This window comes from Procambarus clarkii, chromosome 29 (genome assembly GCF_040958095.1).
Source record: "Procambarus clarkii isolate CNS0578487 chromosome 29, FALCON_Pclarkii_2.0, whole genome shotgun sequence".
Lineage (NCBI taxonomy): Eukaryota > Metazoa > Arthropoda > Malacostraca > Decapoda > Cambaridae > Procambarus > Procambarus clarkii.
The window spans coordinates 6,068,191-6,093,331 of record NC_091178.1 but is presented as its reverse complement, the minus strand read 5'-3'; the positions used below and the strand labels follow the sequence as shown (position 1 = coordinate 6,093,331).

At 41.6% G+C, this 25,141-nt stretch overlaps 1 protein-coding gene across 1 annotated transcript in view; it reads right to left on the bottom strand.

Moving 5' to 3' along the window:
* Positions 1–25,141, bottom strand: part of LOC123764974 (uncharacterized) — a 155,321-nt gene that overhangs the window by 18,287 nt on the left and 111,893 nt on the right. Inside the window, exons 3-8 of the mRNA XM_045753231.2 lie at positions 21,374–21,584; positions 15,003–15,239; positions 14,326–14,652; positions 9,892–10,063; positions 5,804–5,924; positions 1,785–2,018 (exon numbers count right to left, since the gene is read on the bottom strand). Coding sequence (XP_045609187.1) covers positions 1,785–2,018; positions 5,804–5,924; positions 9,892–10,063; positions 14,326–14,652; positions 15,003–15,239; positions 21,374–21,584 — 1,302 coding nt within the window. The remainder of the gene's footprint in view (positions 1–1,784; positions 2,019–5,803; positions 5,925–9,891; positions 10,064–14,325; positions 14,653–15,002; positions 15,240–21,373; positions 21,585–25,141) is intronic.

Sequence of the window (25,141 nt, the reverse complement as noted above, 5' to 3'; positions counted from 1 at the left end):
AAGCATCATGCATCATCCACTGACCCCCACCCAAGCATCATCCACTGACCCCACCCAAGCATCGTCCACTGACCCCCACCCAAGCATCGTCCACTGACCCCACCCAAGCATCGTCCACTGACCCCACCCAAGCATCGTCCACTGACCCCACCCAAGCATCATGCATCATCCACTGATCCCCACCCAAGCATCGTCCACTGACCCCACCCAAGCATCGTCCACTGACCCCACCCAAGCATCATCCACTGACCCCACCCAAGCATCATCCACTGACCCCCACCCAAGCATCGTCCACTGACCCCACCCAAGCATCGTCCACTGACCCCACCCAAGCATCGTCCACTGACCCCACCCAAGCATCATCCACTGACCCCCACCCAAGCATCGTCCACTGACCCCCACCCAAGCATCGTCCACTGACCCCCCCCCCCACCCAAGCATCGTCCACTGACCCCCCCCCCACCCAAGCATCGTCCACTGACCCCCCCCCCCCACCCAAGCATCGTCCACTGACCCCCACCCAAGCATTGTCCACTGACCCCCCACCCAAGCATCGTCCACTGACTCCCACCCAAGCATCGTCCACTGACCCCCACCCAAGCATCGTCCACTGACCCCCCCCCCACCCAAGCATCGTCCACTGACCCCCCCCCCCACCCAAGCATCGTCCACTGACCCCACCCAAGCATCGTCCACTGACCCCACCCAAGCATCATGCATCATCCACTGACCCCCACTATAATGACCATCCTACACACCACCACCCACAATAATGACCATCCTACACACCACCACCCACTATAATGACCATCCTACACACCACCACCACCCACTATAATGACCATCCTACACACCACCACCCACTATAATGACCATCCTACACACCACCACCACCCACTATAATATCTGCAGACAAAACTTTTGATAAACATTTCTGGAAATAAATACCTTTTTAACCTGCAACAATTCCAAGAAAATCTAAATACTTTTTTCTGACTATAGAATAAATGTGATTAATATTTATAACATTCACATTCAGAATATTCAGGTGAAAACTTAAAGGAGTGGAAATTGTCTGCCATTATAGTTGTGAGCTGTTGTGGGATCAAGCAACTACGGTGTTTCTAAATGCATGTACTAATTAAGTGTTATTTATTTGTTAATAATAACAACCGTGAACTTGTCGTATACAGTAAATTAATTCTCGTTTATCATTTTAATAACAATGCTTACGCAAGGAGTACACATCAATCGTGGATCCATTTCTCATTTTAAGCAACACAAAGTGTTTGAGCAAATCATGCAAAATAGTTAGCTTAATTTTATGTCATGCAGAATGCAAGATTGTTAAGTATACTGCAATGAAGGAAAAAAAACAATTAGTCAAGATGCACAACATTTACACAGCAGGCAAGAGAAGATGACCTATAGGTAATAAGGGGTTCATGTACTCTACACACCATATCTTCAGCATTAGTCTAGTATTTATTGGGGCCTACACTAACTAAACACTGCACTTCTTGCTAATTTGTTTTATAGCTTGAAGGTTCTCCATGTAAATTTCACATACAAAATACCCTTCAATGAAGAAGTCAAAATCTGCTCTTTTATGTAAAAAGTTATTTTATATTGATTGTTGGAGATGATGAATACACATTGCTAGGATTATGCTCCATGTGATGCCCAGTGGGCAGGGATCAAGCAGAAGGTGGGGTTAGGGCATACCAAGCCAGGTCACCAGGCAGCGGCAGCAGGCTGTGAGAGGGCACCGCAGGTCAACTTACCGCCAGCTCTGTAGGTGTTGTCGGAGGACTGATAGAGGTGGGTGGTGCAGGGCTGGCTTGGGGTGGTGTACCCACGGGTGGTGAGGCACCTAAAGACCCAGAGGGAGGCCCACTGGGTAACCCATGTGCCTCCTGTACCCCACCATGGTGACCAGGAGGAATGTGGGGAGGCAGCAGCTGGGGACAGGTGCCCCCAAACTTGAGAGAGGGCTTGGTGTCACTTGGCACATGCTGCTGTGAAAAATAACACCCATCATGCACCACCACTCCCGCCACATTCCTCGTCATCTTCACTTTATCCTTTGCCCAAACATCGAGCAAACAACTTACACAGTACTCATTTTTTTTATTCTTTGCCACCTTATATGTTATCTAAGATAACCCTTCATAACACGTTTCTCCATCCACCCAACCAAAAATAAGGTTCATGCTCTCGGGAAACTACACCAACACACTGATTCATTGACGACTTGTATACAGGATAAGCTTTTATACAAAACAAAGTTTTAAGAAAATTACTCTCATTTTGTTACTAAAATTTAGACATAAAAATTTATGCCCATTCCTTTTATTCAAGTATATACCAACTTTAAGTTGATAAAAGTAAATTTACTTTCATAATATCATGTCCTACTTTCTAAGCAAAGTTGCAAAATCTTCAAATTACGTACACTGCAGGCATCTAAGGCTTCCAAGACACAACACTCCAGTTCAAGGCTTCCAAGACATATTGGTGGTATGGCTGGGAGTGATTCCTTTAATATGTATGTGTATGTTTGTGTGTGTAATTACCTAAGTGTAGTTACAGGATGAGAGCTACGCTCGTGGTGTCCCGTCTTCCCGGTACTCTGTCATTTAACGCTTTGAAACTACTGACAGTTTTGGCCTCCACCACCACCTCACCTAACTTGTTCTAACTATCTACAACTATTTGTTTGCAAAAGAAAACTTTCTAATATTTTTTTGGTACCAATATTTTTTCATGAACTAGGATTTTCATGAACTTTAGTATTTCGCCATCCATGTAATTAAAGAGAGATTTCAAAGTTTGAAAGCGCAGCATATGATCCTCACACAATATTCTTTATGTGTTCCTCTGGTGGCAGTCTACAATTCAGAACCCCCCCCCTCTATCTTTGTCTTTCTCTCATCATTCCAGAACTGAAGTGGTGGGTTGACAGCTCACCTGGGCCAGCTACCCCTCCCCACTTAAGAGGTGGGGAAAATGCTAATGAGCGGGGCTAGTTGGATGAAGTGTTGCTTGTTTGTTTTCTTAATGGGGGCGTTCTTTTGCTCTTTTGAGGACGTAGCTTATAATTTTTAACCAGACAGCGGTCTGTTTTGATTCGCCTACCTTTCTGGGTCCTTCCCCGTGTCAATGGCAAGTAAGACATACTTTAAATGTAAAGTGTTCATAGGCTATTGCTCCCTGCACCTCTCTGAGGGAGCCCGGTTCTGGCTCATAGTCTCCGGTAGGCATAAGAACTCTGTGACCAATGAATGACCCCAACTAATATAGCACTATATTGTTTTGGATAGCTTCGGGGAGCCGACGGGGCTCCATACAGAAATGATCTGAATGTTACCCTGACCCACCACTTCCTTTTTAATTCTGGCGACCCTGACCAGCCTACGTTCATTCCGTACCCAAGATCATTCCTTTTGTCAATTTCGGTGAGGCTAACTCCAACCGTGTGGCCCTTAACTTCCAACACACAGTCATTCTCTCATAGCTTATGTGTACATTTTATTTATATATATATATATATATATATATATATATATATATATATATATATATATATATATATATATATATATATATATATATATTAATTACAGTATATATGTTGTATCTAGTAGCCAGAATGCAATACTCAGCCAACTATGCAAGGCCCAATTTGCCTAATAAGCCAAGTTTTCCTGAATTTATATATTTTTCAAATCTTTTCTTATGAAATGATAAAGCTATCCATTTCACTATGTATGAGTTAATGCTTTTCAATTTGCATTAAAACTAATGTTGATATATGATCAAACCTAACCAACCCTACCTAACCTAACCTATCTTAACCTAACCTAAACTAACAAAACTAAGTCAATAATTTATGTTTTTAATATAATATAATAATAATATTTCAAATAAACCATTTGGAAACAATTTATGGAAAATAAAGAAAATCCCTCAGCCTATTAGGCAAAACGGGCCTTGCATAATAGGCCGAGAAGTGCGTTCTGGCTACTAGGTACGATATTACACACACACACACACACACACACACACACACACACACACACACACACACACACACACACACACACACACACACACACACACACACACACAGTATACGGGTACACAGTACAGTATATATACATATATATGCAGAAAATACACAGAGAAAAGGGAAAGGGAGATGAACGTTTCGGCCGATCAAAGCCGTTGTCAACACCAGACTGACTAAGAGAAAACGTAGGGAGGGTGGAGGCCAACAACTGGAACCTGACCACCCACCCACAGGGAAAGAATTACCCAGAAACAGGTATAGATTAGCTTAGACTGGTCAGAAGGATTAAGCGGTCATTGAATATGTATGAAAGATCAAAGAAAAAACCTCATTGAACACACATATATTATTATTATAATATTGTAATGAGACATTGTAACCCTCCTTATCAGAGTTTTTTCTTAAACTGTTGTGCAATATTGTAACTTAAAAATGGGACAAGTTTGTACTGGTATGTACAAACTTGACCCATTTTTAAGTTACAATATTGCACAACATTTTAAGAAAAAACTCTGATAAGGAGGGTTACAATGTCTCATTACAATATTATGTGTGTGTTCAATGAGGCTTTTTCTTTGATCTTTTATACTTAATTTTCTGACCGCTTAATCCTTCCGACCAGTCTAAGCTAATTTATACCTGTTTCTGGGTAATTCTTTCCCTGAGGATGGGTGGTCAGGTTCCAGTTGTTGGCCTCCACCCTCCCTTTGTTTTCTCTTAGTCAATCTGGTGTTGACAATGGCTTTGATCGGTCGAAACGTTCATCTCCTTTTCCCATTTCTCTGTGGATTTTCCACATACAAATGATCAGTGTTTTGTGATTGTCAATTGCATACATATATATTCTTCTAAGATTACCTACTACTAACTACATTTTTTAAAATATAAGATTAACAAAAAATGTACATTAATACTGAGAACCCTTGTGGACCTTAGGTCTTTACCTACTTCAATTTCAAAAGCACACATAATGTGAAGATTAAAAATAGAAAATGTTCTTGATGTTATACCATCATGCTAAGTGAAGAAACATCTAGGATTCATTCCACTGTATTAGTGAGAAGCTACTTAGAAGATGAACATAAACCCCTGAAAAATAGATATACAGTACTGTAAACTAAAAATACTGAGAATTGTCAACCATGCTAAAGATTTTCTACAGAGGTCAGAAAAAGTCGCATCACACTACTGGTAAGTTATGTAATAGGCAGGATATTACTATACAACCAAAATATGAAAATAATGAAATGCACAATGAATGGTCAACAAGAATGGAGGATTTAAAATTATATCATCCAGCAAGAAAAAGTAGAAAATATGAAACCACACTTTATTTACAGAAAATATTACCAATGGAGATGTAGGCACAATATCTGACTGACAACCACTGGATACCATTTTATAGTTTTAAACATGTTCAATATAACATTTATTTTCAGGCGATGTCATTTGTGTATTTTGTTTCCAGCAGACCTTTAGAAGAAAGACCTCACCTGTTTCAGCACCTAAATTACTCTAATGATTCACTTTGAATGTGTTCCTATTAATGTGTTTATGTCTGAATTAATTTTATATTATAAAGCCTAACAAATGTACTGTTATTGTACACCTGAAATATTTGTTTATATATATAAGAAATACACAGTGCCTACAAATTCTGCCATGAAGGAATTATTATTTAATTGGTAAAGCTGTGAAGAAGTAATAACTAATACTCAGAACTCAACTCACCTGAAGAATGGATACAGAGGGTTCCCCTGGCTCAGACTTAACCTTTGTCGCCTTTGTTGAACCAATTCCTAAGAGTTTCTTTTGTTCTTGTAGCAAGAACTTCTCATAAGGTAACAATAATCTGGAAATAAATGAGACACTTGGTATGAGTGAAAGGGATGAGGGAATCAAATGTGGAGTAGGTGAAATACAATTTAATTAGATAGTATGAACTTTTAGTAGGATGCCTGAGAATCATTTAGCAAGTGCTGTACAAGGGGGAAAATAATGGGATCATATGGTCGAGGAAGATGGCGAGCATCTTGGAAGGGAAGAGTGTAACAACCTGATAAATGTATATGTATACATCTTTGCCACTAATCAACACCCTACCAGTTGTTATATATTCACATGTAAATCTTTGCAACTTCATGCATGGTGTACCACCACACTCATGTTGCTACTTCATTCACTGGTAACACTTGTAATTAATTACCTAAGTAATTACCTAAGTGTAGTTACAGGATGAGAGCTATGCTCGTGGTGTCCCGTCTTCCCAGCACTCTGTCATATAATGCTTTGAAATTACTGACGGTTTTGGCCTCCACCACCCTCTCACCTAACTTGTTCCAACCGTCTACCACTGTTTACAAAAGTGAATTTTCTTATATTTCTCCGGCAGCTTTGTTTCGTTAGTTTAAATCTATGACCTCTTGTTCTTGAAGTTCCGGGTCTCAGGAATTCTTCCCTATCAATTTTATCGATTCCTGTTACTATTTTGTACGTAGTGATCATACTGCCTCTTTTTCTTCTATCTTCTAATTTTTGCATATTTAATGCCTCTAACCTCTCCTCGTAGCTCTTGTTCTTCAGTTCTGGGAGCCACTTAGTGGCATGTCTTTGCACCTTTTCCAGTTTGTTGATGTGCTTCTTAAGATATGGGCACCATACAACCGCTCCATATACAGTACGACTGAATACAGAATAGGTACTGACTTATTTACAGGACAGAGACATGTTCAGAAACAGTGATTTCTTCCTTAATTCTACATGTAAATTAGTATACTCTTCCCCTAGCCCAAAAGCTACTTTCCAACTAACTTGTTCACTATAGAAATATTTTGCTGAGCACTCAGATAAGCCCCACCTCTTCTGAAAAAGAGCCACTCATACGCAATATTTCAAACACCCTAGGTCTATCTATTACAGACTAGCCAATCATAGTACAGTATACTGTTTGAGAGAAAATTAATGATACCCTGACCAACAATTCTTGAAAACAAGTCATTATAGCTACTAATGACCTGTAATTACCACTGACAGCGTTGGTTGAAGGCTCATGAGACCTTAGATTGTAGCAGCATATGTATTGATAAGGGGGGATGGGGTAGGGATTGGGACTTGCACACTTTGCTAGTAATCAACACAGCCCAAATTTAAAATCCTTTCATAATCTGCCAAGAAAGCTGAAAATAAATATGGCTAATTATTCAACACTAAATATAACCTATACAAACATTTATGCCATTCTGCAAGTCAGATTTTGCAATATGAATCAGCAGTTGACATAAATTTCTTTAAATGCAATTATGAAGAAATATGAGAAAAATTCATATATATTACTGGCTCTATTATGAAATCCCTTAGGTCAAAATTGTTTAGATTATTCGTTTGGTGCCCTATGCTGTTGCCTCTTTTCGTTTAGCCTAGGGGAGCACCTCCTGCTTGTTTTGGGGGTTAGTCTGTTTTCTGCCCCCATTCTTCATATTGCCTCTGGCATTCTTTGCCCTCTGAATGGCTCTTTCCCCTACAAAATCTTTGTGTTCATTGGGTTATGTTCCTGCCTTTTATTTCTCCTTGTTTTCAGGTTTTCCCTCCTCCTCTATCTGTGTTCTGTGTGGCTTTTGGTTCAGTTAGATTTGGCTTGTTCCATATTTTCTGATGAAAGTTGGGCTTTCACCTTTCATAGCAGTGTTTTGATGTTTGTTGCTTGGTTTCTCAGAACCATGAATCTGTGACCCTCTTTGTCCCTGTAGTAGCAGTCTGTTGCTCTTGTGAGGTTCAGATGGCTACATTGGTTGTTAAGTCTCCTACAACAGTATTTGTTTGTTCCCAACAGTCTGCTGTGTTGTTCAGTTGTGCCAGCTAGCTCTTCCCATTATCCACAGTCTTGAGGTCTTATCTGCAATTTTAGCATTGTGTTCTTGCCTACTTTTCAGGCTCATGTTCTTGGCACTCTTCTTAAGTACTCATAGCTTGCTTCATGGATACTGTTCCTGGATAGCACCAGGCTTGCAATGTGTTGGGGTAAAATGTGTGCCTTTTGCATCTTGGAGGACAGTCTTGCCGTTTTTCCTTTTCTCTGTATTGACATAGATCAGGGAACTAGAGAGGCCCTCCTAGAAACCCAATCTTGATCCTAATAAAATGCCTCTTTCTTGACGGTCCCTCCGCAGCTCCCCATTCCCACCCTTACCCTCCTTTCTACTGATTTGCATGTCATGCTTTGGGGTGGTGCAAGAATTATGAGGTATTCAACTTGGCTCCCTGGTGACCTGTGCTGCCATCTGGATGTGATCAGCACAGTTAACTACTGTTTACTTATTCAGTGTCAGTGTTGCCAATGTGATCCATGCAATTGTCTATTTTGGTGAACAGTATTCTACCTTTATGGTGGTCTCTCTCTTGGTTAATGTGGTGGTCCTTGACCACCAGACTTCTCCTCCCTCTACTGAGAGGGCCAGATTCTGGTACAGGTCTTCTGTAGGAGATGTGTATTTGAATTTGCATACTAGACCAGTAGAAAGTAATTACAGCAGCACATTTAGTATCTTGAGTATGTAAATGTAGAATAATTAATTAAAAGTTAGTGAATGAAAACTGATGAGCAGGCTTTTAATTTTTCTGGATTTGCATGAGTAACGTAACTTAAGAAAAAGTTATAGTAAGTGTGTGAGGGCTATGCCTTTGAAACCTTCTATGTACTCATCAGTGAGGTAAGCTGGCAGACACAGTGTGTTCCAGACATTGGCTGGTGGCCCAGTATGACATGTCCCTACCCAAATTTGAAGGAACAGATTGATAAACTTAATTTCAGTTGATCTTTGAGTATTATATGAAAGATTTTTAATGTTAATAATATTACTTTGGGTTATAGATGATGGATTGTCATTCATTGCTGTTAATGTAATAAGTTAGAACTGGTATTCATTGTAAATCTGGCAACAACCAGACATAGAAAGTCAGCAGTCCATCCTCCTGTTTAGGCAGTACTTATAGTAATGATCTAAAGCATCTAAACTACTGGGACCGACTAAAATGCCTAAATCTATATTCTCTTGAGCGCAGGCGGGAGACACACACAATAATTTACACATGGAAAATATTAGAGGGGCTGGTCCCAAACCTGCACACAGAAATAACACCACACGAGACCAGAAGGCATGGCAGGATGTGCAGAATACCCCCATTGAAAAGCAGAGATGCAATAAGTACTCTGAGAGAGAACTGTATCAACATCAGAGGCCCTAGACTGTTCAACACGCTTCCACTACACATAAGGGGCATAACTGGCCAACCCCTCACAGTGTTCAAGAGAGAACTTTATAAACACCTCCAAAAAATAACTGATCAACCAGGCTGTGACTCATATACATCAGGTTGCGAGCAGCCAAGTCCAACAGCCTGGTTGACCAATCCAGAAACGAGGAGGCCTGGTTGACGACCGGGGCCACAGGGATGTTAAGCCCCGAAATCATCTCAAGGTAACCTCAAGGTAAGGTAACGATGAGGACCATTGTACATACATTGATGTAAAAGGCAATTAGAAAGTAGAAATCAGTACTACTGAATTTATACAAACTGGAAATTTTTTTTATACTGGTGTTGCAAAGAAAACCTAACCTTTCTAGGCCTAATACATGCTATCTGAGGCCTAACAAGATAATATAAGATGTTTATTCAGGTAAAGGTACATACATTGAAAATGAGTTACAAACATAATGTTGGATTTATAGATGAAAAATATGAAATTTTTTCAATATGAAAAAATGTGTGAACAATATTTTTAGTAAACTAACTTGAAAGAATAATAATCAGAGAGAGAGTACCTTTCATAATGGCGTTTCATCATACTGGAAAAGGATTGGGCATTTTGTGGAGGGTTTGATGAGGTAGAGTTACCACTCATCTCTTCATAGAGCTGCTTCCAAAGCTTCTTCTCTCCAACAGCCTCATACCCACCAAGCTGCTGTACTCTTGTAAACAATTCAAACACATTCACTGCAAGGACACAATTTTTTTATAAACATAAAATATGTTGTGGTAAATAATTCTCAATGCATAGCTGCACCATTTTACAAATTTGCCTCCCAATTAAAAGAATGTGTGTACAACAATGTTGAAAATATATTAGGAAAAATCCTATAATAAAAAATAATATAAATGCCAAAATGCATGAAGTGATGTGCCACTCTCAAACTTACCATAAATTAAAACAGCATTTCTATGCTGTTTTAACAGCAATGGTACTTTCCTTATATCTCATGCCATTAGCACTACAGGACACAGACTTTGTGCCCAGAAAGTCAAGTATCTCTTCAAGTTGTCTTGGCCCCTTCCAAAAGGGGATTGGAGCTCAGTGGAGAGCATACCTCAATCTATTCTGAAGTAACCATGTAAAAAAAACTTCAAATCACTTAAACTCCATTTAAATGAACCTTGACCATATATTAATTGACAAGGCCCATTCTAAAAAACTAAAGATACATCATCTGTGACTCTGGCTGCCACTAGATGACAGCTGTAGTGCTGTATGCAAATGGGTCAAGGAAGAGAGCAGGCCCTCACTTCACTGCCAGTCACCTCTCAGACTCTGCAGCTGAAAAACTCATTCCCACAGGGCAGTATGCTTGCGCCTGTACTTTTTCTCACCCTCATATCGGGCATGGGCAAGCTATACAATAGTACAGAATCATCCTTTCCAGATGACACAAGGATTTTCATGACCGTAGACATTATAGAGGATAAAATAGTATTGACAGTACTTTGGCAACTTAGTCTAAGTTGATACTGTACCTTGAGTGAGTTCTGAGAGTTCTTCTAATTCCCAAGGCCAGTCTGGGGTAAGTCTTGATTGGTCCAAGCTTGATCCAAGAGACTGTTGCTTGGAAAGGCCTGCAGGTCCATATATTCACTACAACCCAGTTTGTCTGGTACTTCATGCAGAAAACTGCCTAATTTGTTCTTGAAAAAGTCCACTTTTGTTCCAGTAATATTTCTTTCTTGCTTGGAGAATACTAAACAGTCGTGAACTCCTGATTTTCATAGTGTTCTCTGATCATGCCTATGACATCCCTACTCTTCATTGCCTCTATTCTGTATTTTGTACCATGTCATTCACTCCAGTATGTTGTTATTTTACCATGCAAATTTGGGACCTGGCTTTCCAGTATTTTCCATGGATATATTATATGATACCTCTGCAACCTTCTTTCTAAGAGAGTATATTTTGAAATTGTCGAGACTGTTCCAATAATTTAGGTGCTTTATCATGTCTAGGTGTGCCTTGTATGTCCTCCATAATCCTTCTATTTCAGAAAACTCTCTTGCCTTGAAAGAGAAAGTGAGTACCCAGCAGTACTCAGGGCAAGAAACAACAAGAGATTTGAATAGTCAAGCACTGTGATGAAATCCCTGGAGTTGGAGATTCTCATAATCTCTGCCATCATTTTTCTGGCTGATGATATGTTTGATTTGTTATACTCATTAACCACCGTGCTGCGCCAAGTTTATTGTGAAATTCCCCCTGTGCGCATGAAATAAAGTGTTCCCAAAAATTCTTTTTTCTTCGTAAAATTATAAATTCCCTTCCCTGAATATGTGTATGTAAAAATAAATACCAAATTCCACTTACTTTGGCTGTGGGGACATGGACAAGGTGCGCTGTGACGTCATCAGGGCCTGGTCGCCCGTGCATGAATCGCCCAGACACAGTCGCGTGGGCCATTCAAGCACTGGGTGTTGCCACAAATATATTTTCAATTATTTGTTCTATGTATTTCCAATGCAGTTTTATTTGTTTGTTTTTTATTGTATATGATGCATATTTGTGTTGACCAGACCACACACTAGAAGGTGAAGGGACGACGACGTTTCGGTCTGTCCTGGACCATTCTCAAGTCTTGAGAATGAGAATGGTCCAGGACGGACCAAAACATCGTCATTCCTTCACCTTCTAGTGTGTGGTCTGGTCAACATATTTTAGCCACGTTATTGTGACTCATCGCCTGCATGCATATTTGTGTCCTTTACAATATGTATAGAATAAAGCGTTCATAATGTTCCATGGAACTGTGATACATGTGTCAGTAATGTGTCCACAATAATAAATGTTTGTCGCAATATTTCTTGTTAACAATTCACTAAAATTACAATATGTACAGTTTCACACAGTATTTACACAGTAACACACTGTACTACACACTCAGTACTTCGGAAGTGAGTAATAATCAAGGAAGCAGTCCATGGTACACAGCGCGACTTCGCTCTCGTTGCACCAGGTACAGATAAATTTTCGCTTCCTGTTACTTCATTCTGTGTGCTTGCAAATAACACACTCATATACACCCTTGGCTTTAGTACTTGTAGGTTCTATGTAGCCAAGCTTGTAAAGCATAAGGTAGTATTGAAAAGATTATAGGAAAAGATCAATTTGTAAGGTAGTCTTGAAAAGATCGCTTTGTATGGTCCAACACAAGAAGAGATTCAGCTTGCCTCAAAGAGTGCCCATCAGTCAGAAAGAGATTCAGCTAGCCTCAAAGAGTGTCCGCCAGTCAGGAAGAGATTCAGCTATTCTTGAAAATATCTATGGAAAACACTACCATGGAAGCCGCTGACACTGTTTATCCTATGCTACTTGTATCAGATGCATCATCACTGAACCCAGAAAACGATTCCTCTGTATATCATCTAAATAAATTGGAGATAGCATAGGATTGCAAGGGTGACGCTCAGAACTACAACTGGATACGTTCGCTGTATCGTCCTCATAGGTGCTGTATCACTTGCATCCGACCTTTGTGTTAGGTCCTTATTGCACCTAGCTTCACCAATATTATGACACTTTTGTTTGACAAACAATAAGGTTTGAATTTCACCGACAGAGCGTTATCTTTCAACATCACGTCGGACAGGTGTTTGGGAGCCAGGAGCACGTACGCTACCCATGGTTGCTCATTCAGTACTAATCCAGCCAGCAGCCCTAGGGCATTCTGGGAATTTTTTCCAAGATGGCTGCCTCTCACTGGAGGTCATAAGAGTCCATTTCATACACAACCAACCTCGCACACATTTAGAATGGGTACGGAAAAATCAAAAAGAGTTTTCTCGGCTGGCGCAGTTTCCCGCCGACTGAGAATACTCGGCTGGCGCAGTTAAATGGTTAAACATCAGGTCATCTGACATAATTATTAATCTATGTTTTTCAAGATGTAATTCAATTGCTATTGTTAGAACTGACTCAAGCAATTTTCTTACAATACCTGTTAAGTTAATTGGCTAATTACTCAATGCAAGTGTTCTATTCTCCTACTTAAAAATCTGCACCAAATTCAAAGTCCACAATGACTGTGTTTACTGTGGTGAACTCTACTGTTTATTAAATATGCAAAAGAAGGGATTACTAAATTCATATTTGCATTCTTGAAGGACCCTCGCCTTCTTGAAAAACTTTATCTGGCCCTGAGGAATAGATGCAGTTTAATTTTTATATGCATTTAATAACTTCTTCCTTGGTAATCACTAAACTAGTTAACTTGTCCTCTTCCCTACATATATGTGGTTAGTTGTAGGTAATATATCAAGTTATATTCTTGTAAATACAGAGAAAAAGTACATTTTAGAATACCTTCTGTTTCTTTATATCAGTTTAATTTTTCAGTGGCCCACTTGTTCAGGAAACCTCTGTGTGCCACAACACTGGTGGGGAGTAATGCTCAAGGAACCTCTGTGTACCACAACACTGGTGGGGAGTAATGCTCAAGGAACCACTGTGTACCACAACACTGGTGGGGAGTAATGCTCAAGGAACGACTGTGTACCACAACACTGGTGGGGAGTAATGCTCAAGGAACCTCTGTGTACCACAACACTGGTGGGGAGTAATGCTCAAGGAACCTCTGTGTACCACAACACAGGTGGGGAGTAATGCTCAAGGAACCACTGTGTACCACAACACTGGTGGGGAGTAATGTTCAAGGAACCTCTGTGTACCACAACACAGGTGGGGAGTAATGCTCAAGGAACCACTGTGTACCACAACACTGGTGGGGAGTAATGTTCAAGGAACTATATCTTCCAAAGCCTATGCTTCTTTTAACTTATAATGGGATATTCTACCACAATAGTTTTTAAAAAGCCATTTGCTTTTTGCTCATAAAATATTTCATATGAAGCAACCATTACATTCTAAGGTGATGATCAAAGTGATATCAATGTACAGTATACTTATAATTACACATTAAAATACTGTTATTTGTACTTACACTGTTTGTAACCCATATGTGGTAATCTGGTAATGGGCGTATTACGGTCCTTCATAAACTTGTGCAGCTTGGACATAAAGTCTACCTCTATAAGACGATTCAATGCTGGCGTTGAGAAGTCGTTTTTGACCTGTGACAAATGTGCCCGAGAACTGGTCTTTCGGTCCAACACTCTCAATCCATTGGGCTTCGCAGTGAGGCCTGGCTTGCCTTTGAGTCGCGGCCTGATATCTTCTGATGTTTCAGAAGACTCGGATTCGGAATCAGTCGGTTTCTTCCGCCTCTTTCTCGGCCGACCTTGAAGCTTAGGTGCTGTTGGTGGGACGTCTAGATCAGCCAGTACAGGTCTAGTGTACTGTTGTCAATTACTTTTGCATTTGGAACATAAAAATGGGGTTCATAAAGAAAATTCAAAATGCAAGCAATTGGAGAATATAGATTTTTTTAGTTTATTTAAAGTAGATAAATATGAAATGTGTTAAAAAGCTTAACAATTTATAAAACCTCTGTTGCAATAACTATTAAGATGTGAATTAAGTTTAATTTAATGTTGAAATTGGACAAACATTGATGATTATCTAATGAGCTGGGAAATTTAATGTGTGAAACAATACCAATTCTGAGAAAGAAATCTAAGAAAGGAATAAAAGGGGTATTGTTAGAAGTCGGGCACTTACAAAGATGATTACACAGTAGATCATGACCTTCTAGTTCCGGATAGTCAAAAACATCTCTGCAGAAGAGCATTCGTGTTCGTCTGGAAGGAACCACAAAGCCACCCAATGCCACCACTATTCTACTCCGCATATATTCCTCTTCCACACCCTCCAACCTCTTGAGCAGACCTCGCATTCGACAGTACTTGTCAAATGCCAAGACAATAATGTGTAAACTATTTGGCTCCACAACATCACCTAGGGAGAATAAGGAGAACCAATTAATGTTTTCATCTACAACTGAGATACTACTGTATACTGTACTTATATGGCCATTTACTAAGCTAGCAAAAGTTTAAACTACTCCAAAGCACCATAAATTATAAGAAATACACACCAGTTCAATTAATGAATCATAAACATCCACTATACTCACCTCTACCACTGTGTAAAAACACATCCCGCCAAACACACACCGAAACTACGACGTTAGTACAACGTTCGAACAAGTTTTAACACTTCCTAACCAATTATAACAACCAATATAGCAAGTTGTAACAACGTTCTAATACGTCATAAATACATTAATCCAAGATGTAACAACTTTATTACAAGTTGTAACAAGCGGAAAATAGAGACAGTTTCGGTTTGTGTTTCCAGGGATTCCCTACCACCACCTCCAACACTGTATAACATACATTCACTACCACCACCTGTATCTGGAGAGGATTCCAAGAGTTCTTCTACTCCCCAAGCCTGGCCCCAAAGGCATGACTTGTGATAACTTGGTCCAACAGGCTGTTGCTTAGAGCGGCCAGCAGGCGCACATATCCACTACAGCCTGATTGGTCCAGCACTTCTTGCAAGAACTTGTCTAAGTGCCTCTTGAATACTTCCACTTTTGTTCCAGCAATATTTTTAAGGCTTGCTGGGAGGGTGTTGAACAGCTGTAAACCTTTGATGTTCAGACAATTCTCTCTGTGCCTATGGCATCCCTACTCCTAACTGGTTCTATTCTGCATTTCTTTCCATATCTTTTGCTCCAGTATGCAGTTATTCTACTGTGCAAATTTGTGATCTGGCTTTCCAGTATCTTCCAGTATAATTCATATTCTTGTCCATGTCTAATAGGAGGCCGAGAATAAGTACAGCAGCAAGCACAGAACCTTAGGGGGACAGCTTTTCATGGCAGATGATCCAAATTTTACTATTACAGTGAGTTCTTTTCATTAAGAAATTAATGGATCCATCTCCCTAACTTTGCCAGCAACTCCCTTTTGTACTCATTTTGTATTCAATAACACCTTACCTTGCTGTTACCTTGTGATGCTTTCCCCACTGCCTGGTCCTCGACTAGGCCTCCTGGTTGCTGGACTGGTCAACCAAGCTGTTGGAAGAGGCTGCAAGCAGCCTGACGTATGAATCACAGCCTGGTTGATCAGGTATCCTTTGAAGGTGTTTATTGAGTTCTCTCTTGAACACTGTGAGAGGTCGACCAGTTATGTCGAAAGCATTTTATGAAATCTGTGTATATAATATCAGCACTTTGCTTATCTTCCAAAGCATCAATAGTATGTCATAGGTGGTCTAAGCATTTGTACGAGGCAGGAGCACCCTGTTCTGAGTCCATGTTGTCAAGGGATTATGTAGACATTTTGATTCCATGTGTTCTGTGATCTTTATGATCACAAAGACTTTTATGATATGTGATGTTAGAGCTATTGGTCTATAATTTTTTGCCTCTGCCTCCTTTACCTGGTTGATACCTGGTTGATGGGGTTCTGGGAATTCTTCTACTCCCCAAGCCCGGCCCGAGGCCAGGCTTGACTTGTGAGAGTTTGGTCCACTAAGCTGTTGCTTGCAGTGGCCCGCAGGCCCACATACCCACCACAGCCCGGTTGGTCCGGCACTCCTTGGAGGAAACTAATGTATCTAGTTTCCTCTTGAAGATGTCCACTGTTGTTCCGGCAATATTTCTTATGCTCGCTGGGAGGGTGTTGAACAACTGTGGACCTCTGACACTTATACAGTTCTCTCTAATTGTGCCTATGGCACCCTTGCTCTTCACTGGTTCTATTCTGCATTTTCTTCCATATCGTTCACTCCAGTATGTTGTTATTTTACTGTGCAATTTGGGACCTGGCCCTCTAGTATTTTCCACGTGTATATTATTTGATATTTCTCCCGTCGTCTTTCTACCGAGTACATTTGGAGAGCTTTGAGACAATCCCAATAATTTAGATCCTTTATCTCGTTCATGTATCCCGTATATGTTCTCTGTACTCCCTCTACTTCAGCAATCTCTCCTGCTCTGAATGGGGAAGTGAGTACTGAGCAGTACTCAAGACGGGACAGCACAAGTGATTTGAAGAGTACAACCATTGTGATGGGATCCCTGGATTTGAAAGTTCTCGTAATCCATCCAATCATTTTCCTGGCTGCCGCAATATTTGCTTGGTTATGCTCCCTAAAATTTAGGTCATCAGACATCATTATTCCCAAATCCTTTACATTGTGAAGTGGTGCCATCTCCACTGTTACAAGTATATATGACAGTATGGATCTAGCAGTATCTAGATCCATCTCCAAAATATGTTTAGATTCCTATCTTGTGGTTACCTTATGATGGTTTTGGGGCTTAGCTTCCCTGCAGCCCGGTCCTCACTCAGGCCTCGTCATTGCTGGACTGGTCAACCAGGCTGCTGGACGCAGCTGCTCGCAGCCTGACCACTCACAGCCTGGTTGATCAGGTATCCTTTGGAGGTGTTTATTAAGTTCTCACTTGAACACTGCAAAGGCTCGGCCAGTTAACCTGACAAGGGGGCCTGAGAGCTCAGTGGACAGCACTCTGGATTTGTAGGTCCTAAGGTTCAGGGTTCGATCCCCAGTGGAGGCGGAAACAAATGGACAGTTTCTTTCACCCTGATGCCCCTGTTTACCTAGCAGTAAATCGGTACCTGGGAGTTAGACAGCTGCTACAGGGCTGATTCCTATGGGAGTGTAACAAAAGAGAGGCCTGGTAGAGGACCGGGCCGCGAGGACGCTAAGCCTCGAAATCATCTCAAGATATGTGTAGTGAAAGCGTGTTGAACAGTCTCGGGCCTCTGATATTGCTAGAGTTCTCTCTCAGAGTACCTATTGTACCTCTGCTTTCTAACAGGAGTATTCTGCACATCCTGCCATGCCTTCTGGTCCCATGTGGTGTTATTTGTGTGTGCATGTTTGGGACCAGCCCCTCTAATATTTTCCACATGTAAATTATAGTGTATCTCTCCTGCCTGCACACAAGAGAATACAGATTTAGGCATTTTAGTCGCTCCCATTAGTTTAGATGTTTTACCGAGTGCATTCTAGCAGTAAAGGATCTCTGCATGTTCTCCATGTCAGCAATTTCTCCTGCTTTGAAAGGGCTGTCATTGTGGAACAGTATTCCACTCTAGAGAGCACTAGCATCTTGAAAAGTATCATCATCAGTATATCATCTCTGGTTTGAAAGATTCTGTTATCCAACTTGTCATTTTTCTTGCAGATGTGACTGCTACTTTATTAGGTAAAGTCTTCCAAGAGTACACCCAAATCCTGTACATTGCTTTTTTCGTTCAATGATTATGATTTGACTGCATTTTGTTCATGATTTTCGTTTTTATATTTTCATTTTTTCCGTAGCACAGGAGCTGGAACTTATCTTCGTTAAACACCATATTATTTTCTGTAGCCCATAAAAAGATCTGATTTACATCTCATTGGAGGTTTGCCATATACTCTATGTTGTCTACTCTCAGACAAATCCTAGTGTCATCTGCAAAGGAAAATACAGTACCTCTACCTTAGATTGTGTCCTTGTCAATGTCTGATATGAGGATGAGAAAAAGTACTGGAGCAAGCATAAAACCCTAAGGGACTGAGCTCTTTACGGTTGATGGACCAGATTTTATTTTGTTGACTATTACATACTGGCTTCTATTAGTCCTTAAATTGTAGATACAACTGCTTATTTTTTTGGCAATTCCTTTTGCACGCATTTTGTGTGCAATAACACCATGGTCACATTTGTCGCAGGCTTTGCCGAAATCTATATAAATTACATCTGCGTTTTGTATGTCTTCCATGGCATCTAATGCCATGTCATACTGGTCAAGTAACTGTGATAGGCAAGGGTGCCCTGTTCTGAAACCATGTTGTCCAGGGTTATGGAGATGCTGTGATTCCATGTATTTTGTGATCTTACTTCTTAGCACTCTTTCAAAGATTTTTATGATGTGTGATATTAGTTTTTGTGATGTGTGATGTTATTATAGGGCCTGTGATAACTTTTTTTGTAATTCTTGACATATGGTGATAACCGTTCTTGTCATAGGCACAATCAGAGAACACTGTATAAACATTAGTGGTCCACGGTTGTTCAATATCCTCCCAGCGAACATAAGAAATATTGCCGGAATAACAGTAGGACATCTTCAAGAGAAAACTTTATAGTTTTCTTCGAGGAGTGCTGGACCAACCGGGCTGCAGGTGGGTATGTGGGCCTGAGGGCCACTCCAAGCAACAGCCTGGTGGACCAAACTCTCACAAGTCAAGCCTGGCCTTGGTCTGGGCTTGGGGAGTAGAAGAACTCCCAGAACCCCATCAAGCAGCTATCAAGCAGGTACAGTATATAGAATTCCAGGAATCCAGCCATGGTGCAAAGTAAAGTGCATGTGCATGCTGTCTATGGCTATTTCAAAATCCATTGGGATTAATGATACATCCAATTCATGGTTCGAGGGTTGGTATGACATTCATAAAGAATTTGTTTGAATCGTTGATCTTTAGTGTGTTCAGGGGGTTCACTGAACACAGAACTGTACTGAGGTTTCTCTCATTTCTTTGTCGTCATCTGTGAAAATTCTATCACCCCGTATGCAAGTCATGTACAAGGGACCTAATGCTGGGTGTAGTTAAAGTTTTTGCAAAAGGTATTTAGGATCTTTCACTCTACCTCTTTAGGATTTTATATATATGATACTTGCAACTTGAGCTCAATCATATCTATTTCTCTATATAGCCTTCCTTGCCATCGTTGGAACAGTGAGGCATTCGAGTTGTTCTGCGACTTGTTTTCTTTGCCAATAGAGTGAATGCCCTTCTTGTCCCAGTTTGCATCATTTTCTTTTTTTCTTATTGGTAAGTGATTTGCAAATATTTTTAGTGCTACTGTGCCTATTTCCTCACAACACTTTTTTAGGTTTGCATTATCCAGCTGTTCGTAGCATATTTCTGTGAAGTCTTCGTTTATTTGTGCCAGTTAATCAGTTTTTATCAAAATTTAATTGGTTGGATTCTCCTTCTTTCGATTTGAGACTAGTTACACATCCGTAAGAGGTCATTTGTGTGTGACTGTTCATTCAGACTGCTTCCTGGAATTCCCTCTGCTATAACAGTACATGTCTTGTACTTGCCACATTTTTTTCACTTTAGATGCCTTAAATTGAAATCACCAATGATGTTCGGTGCAGAATTTGTGAGGTTTTCTAAGCAGTATTCTATTTTCATAAGTTGGTCTTTAACCTGCTGAGGATTTGCATCTGGTAATTTATAAACAAAGAAAATCACCACATTTAGAATTTATATTTTGATTATCAGCATTTCCATCATATCATTTTTGGTATTTAGCAGTTCAGTTCAGAGGAGTGTGTCTTTGATGTACAGGCTGACCCCACCCTGTAGCCTGGGTTTCCTGTCACATCTGAAAATATTGTACTCTGGTATCCATATCTCACACTCAGTCTCCCACCATAACTACCACTCAGACCCCGAACACAACTACCACTCAGTACCCCGAACACAGCTACTACTCAGTCCCCGAACACAGCTACCACTCAGTCCCCGAACACAGCTACTACTCAGTCCCCGAACACAGCTACCACTCAGTCCCCGAACACAGCTACCACTCAGTCCCCGAACACAAGCTACCACTCAGTCCCCGAACACAAGCTACCACTCAGTCCCCGAACACAACTACCACTCAGTCCCCGAACACAACTACCACTCAGTCCCCGAACACAACTACCACTCAGTCCCCCTACCACAGCTACCACTCAGTCCCCGAACACAGCTACCACTCAGTCCCCGAACACAGCTACCACTCAGTCCCCGAACACAACTACCACTCAGTCCCCCTACCACAACTACCACTCAGTCCCCGAACACAACTACCACTCAGTCCCCCTACCACAACTACCACTCAGTCCCCGAACACAGCTACCACTCAGTCCCCGAACACAACTACCACTCAGTCCCCCTACCACAACTACCACACAGTCCCCCTACCACAACTACCACTCAGTCCCCCTACCACAACTACCACACAGTCCCCCTACCACAGCATCTCAAACACTTGGCTCTCAACTTACCTATTAACTTTTTCTCTCTGAGAATCTCGTTAATATCGAGAGCTCCAGATATGGGCGGGGTGTAGTGGGCGTGGTGAACAGCGTCGTGTGAGGGCGGGCCGTAGACCCCCAGCAGGCCTGTGTCCCACTTGACGCCCACGGCCGCCCGCATCCAGCCGATAACGTCCTCAGCCCGGAGGACCACTTTCTCTGACAGCGAGACCACCTCGTGCTGCGGAGAGGAAGCCATGGTTAGTCCAGTCAGGGATCAACACACACACACACACACACACACACACACACAAAAGAGCAGAGCTCAACCCCCGCAAGCACAACTAGGTGAATACAAATATACACACACACACACATCGCAATATACATCTACACAATACTAGTGCCACTCCTTGCAAACCTATACACACACATCATCCCTCGCCAGACCAAGAGGTATGGTTAAATGTGTATGTGATACTCACGAGACGAGGAGGCATGGCAGAATGTGTAAATCATTCTCCAGGAGACCAGGAGGCATCTGCAGACTGTTTCTGGAGCTCTACTCTCCAAGCCAGGCTCGGGTTGTGAGAGCTTGGTCCAACAGGCTGTTGCTTGGAGCGGCCCGCGGGCCCACATATCCACCACAGCTCGGTTGGTCCGCCACTTCATGCAAGAACTTACCTAAATGCTTCTTGAAGGCATCCTACCTTTGTTCCACAATATTTCTATTGCTTGCTGGGAGGGTATAATATGTATAGTGCTTGCTAGGAGGGTATAATATGTATAGTGCTTGCTGTCAACTTCAAGCCAATATTAATAGTCTTCGACCGGGCGATGGAAAATAACATGATGTTTAACAGCGATAAATTCCAGATAAGTAGAAATAAGGAACTTAAATGAAACACAGGGTACAGGACACAGTCAGACTTAATCATACAAGGAAAACAACATGTACAAGATCTGGGAATTATGATGTCGACGACATAACATTTGCGAAGTAAACTTAGCGTCAGCTAGAAAAATGATAGGATTGATTATGAGAACTTTCAAATCCAGGAACCCCCACAGCAATGCAAATACTATGGTACTGTCCCGTCTAGAATATGATCGGCACTCACTCCCCCTTTCAGACCAGGAGAGATTTCTGAAATAGAGGGAATACTGAGAATATATACGGCATGTATAGACACGATAAAATATCTAAATTACTGGGACCGTCTCAAAGTTCTCAAGAAGTACTCATTTTGACAGGAGAACAGAAAGGTATCAAATAATATACGCATGGAAGATTCTAGAAGGCCAGGTCCCAAATTTGCACAGTAGAATAACAACATATTGGACCGAAAGATCCGGAAGGAAATGCAAAATAGAACCATTGAGGAATAGAGGTGCTGCTCGCAGCCTGACTTATGAATCACAGCCTGGTTGATCGGGTATCCGTTTGGAGTTTTTTTTTTCGCGTTCTCTCTTGAACACTGTGAGGGGGTCGGCCAGTTATGCCCCGTATGTGTAGTGGAAGCGTGTTGAACAGTCTCGGGCCTCTGATGTTGATAGTTCTCTCTCAGAGTACCTATTGCACCTCTGCTCTTCAACGGGGGCATTCTGCACATCCTGCCATGCCTTCTGGTCTCATGCAGAGACCAGAGACCAAGAACTTGCAAGTTCTTGCAAGAAGTGTCGGACCAACCGGGTTGTAGTGGACATGTGGCCCTGTTGGCCGCTCGAACCAACATCCTGTTGGAGCAAGTTATCACCGAGGCCAGGCTCAGGGAGTAGAAGAGCTCCCAAAACCCTCCACAAGTATACTTAATTAACAGTGTGGGTGTTACCTACCCTTAACACACTACTGAACACACACACTGTTCACAACCTCTACCATGGCCGCACCACAAGAGCAACACTTGTTACAACCACCATCACAACCATTACCACAACCACCATCACAACTATATCCATTGTAACCATTACTACAACAACCATCACACCAATTACAATACTCATCACAACCAATACTACAATAACCATTATAATCCATACTACAACCAACAACACTATTAATACAACATCACAATCATTACTAGAGTAACACTAAGCAATACAACAACCACCATCACAACCATTACTACAATACCCATCACAACCATCAGTACAACACCCATTACAACACCTGTAACCTTATCAGAGCAACACACACACTTGTTCCTGCACCATCTTATCTCTCTAATCAGACATCTCCCTTTAATGTTTGCCTCTCCTTCGTTCCCCGCTCTCTCTCTCTCTCTCTCTCTCTCTCTCTCTCTCTCTCTCTCTCTCTCTCTCTCTCTCTCTCTCTCTCTCTCTCTCTCTCTCTCACTATATTGTTCTCGCTACCTTTTCACTGTCTACCTACCTACCTACCTTGAGGTGCTTCCGGGGCTTAGTGTCCCCGCGGCCCGGTCGTCGACCAGGCCTCCTGGTTGCTGGACTGATCAACCAGGCTGTTAGACGCGGCTGCTCGCAGCCTGACGTATGAGTCACAGCCTGGTTGATCAGGTATCCTTTGGAGGTGCTTATCCACCTCACTATAGTATCTCACTCACTACAGGTGTCTCACTATAGTATTTCTATGGTTCTCTCTCACTATCTTGTAATAAACTACGACTGGGGTTCATTAGAAATGTCGTTGATGCTCTACAGGAAACTGGTGTAAGAACAGGAAATTGAAGAGCCCTTCACGTAGTCAGAGGCTGTGTTCTTGGAGCGCCATTTCCCTCTGTGCTCTCTACAAGCGCTCTGTTTTATAACTACTACTACTACTACATGCTATGGAACTGTTGTCCTAAATCACCTCTTCTCAAACCTTATTCTTAAGATTCATTTGAGTTTATAAATACTTTTTCATGAGGAATAACCTTTAAGGTTAAGTTACAATCGTATTTAACGTTAAAATGTAATTATTACACCAATGATGACCCTGTAGCCAAGAGGAAGTGAGAGCCTTCGGTTGGTGGGTTGACGACTATGGTCCACACTTACGAGGTGCTGACTGTATCTTGCTATAGTAGTGAATCAATATGTGTCCATTAGGGAAGTGAGTGACTGAGCACCATGCTACTGAGGGCTGCACGTTAACCCCACCAGAAGGAAGGATTTGAGAAGCATCAGTAACTGGGTGAAACAGGCATGACCACATCACTAGGTCGAGCCTACACACATTGAGTGACATATGGTGTAACTCGCCCACCATGGCCCCGTCTCTCACAACCCGTCCATATGCTACTGCCAACCATCTTACCAATGTTCTCACTTCTATCACCAAGAAATATTTCCACCAAAATAAAGCTCTCTTTCATTATCACTATATGTATCTCACTGTTTCTCTCTCTCTCTCTCTCTCTCTCTCTCTCTCTCTCTCTCTCTCTCTCTCTCTCTCTCTCTCTCTCTCTCTCTCTCTCCACTGTCTAAGTCAAGGTCTGGTTCTACACGTAACTCTCATCGATTGGTTCTCAATCAATATCCCTCGTCCCTTCAGGCTGCAGCCCTTTCCTCCCTCCCTCCCTAGGTGAGTACACACACACACACACACACACACACACACACACACACACACATACATTCACCAGTTGAGTGACAGTTGAGAGGCGGGACTAAAGAGCCAAAGCTAAACCCCCCGCAAGCACAAATAGGTGAATACACACACACAGGGGCCGTGGCTGAATGGACAGCGCTTGGGACTCGTAATCCCAGGGTCCGGGTTTGATCCCGGACCGGCCGCCAGAGGAAACAGATGGTCGAGTTTCTTTCACCCTGATGCTC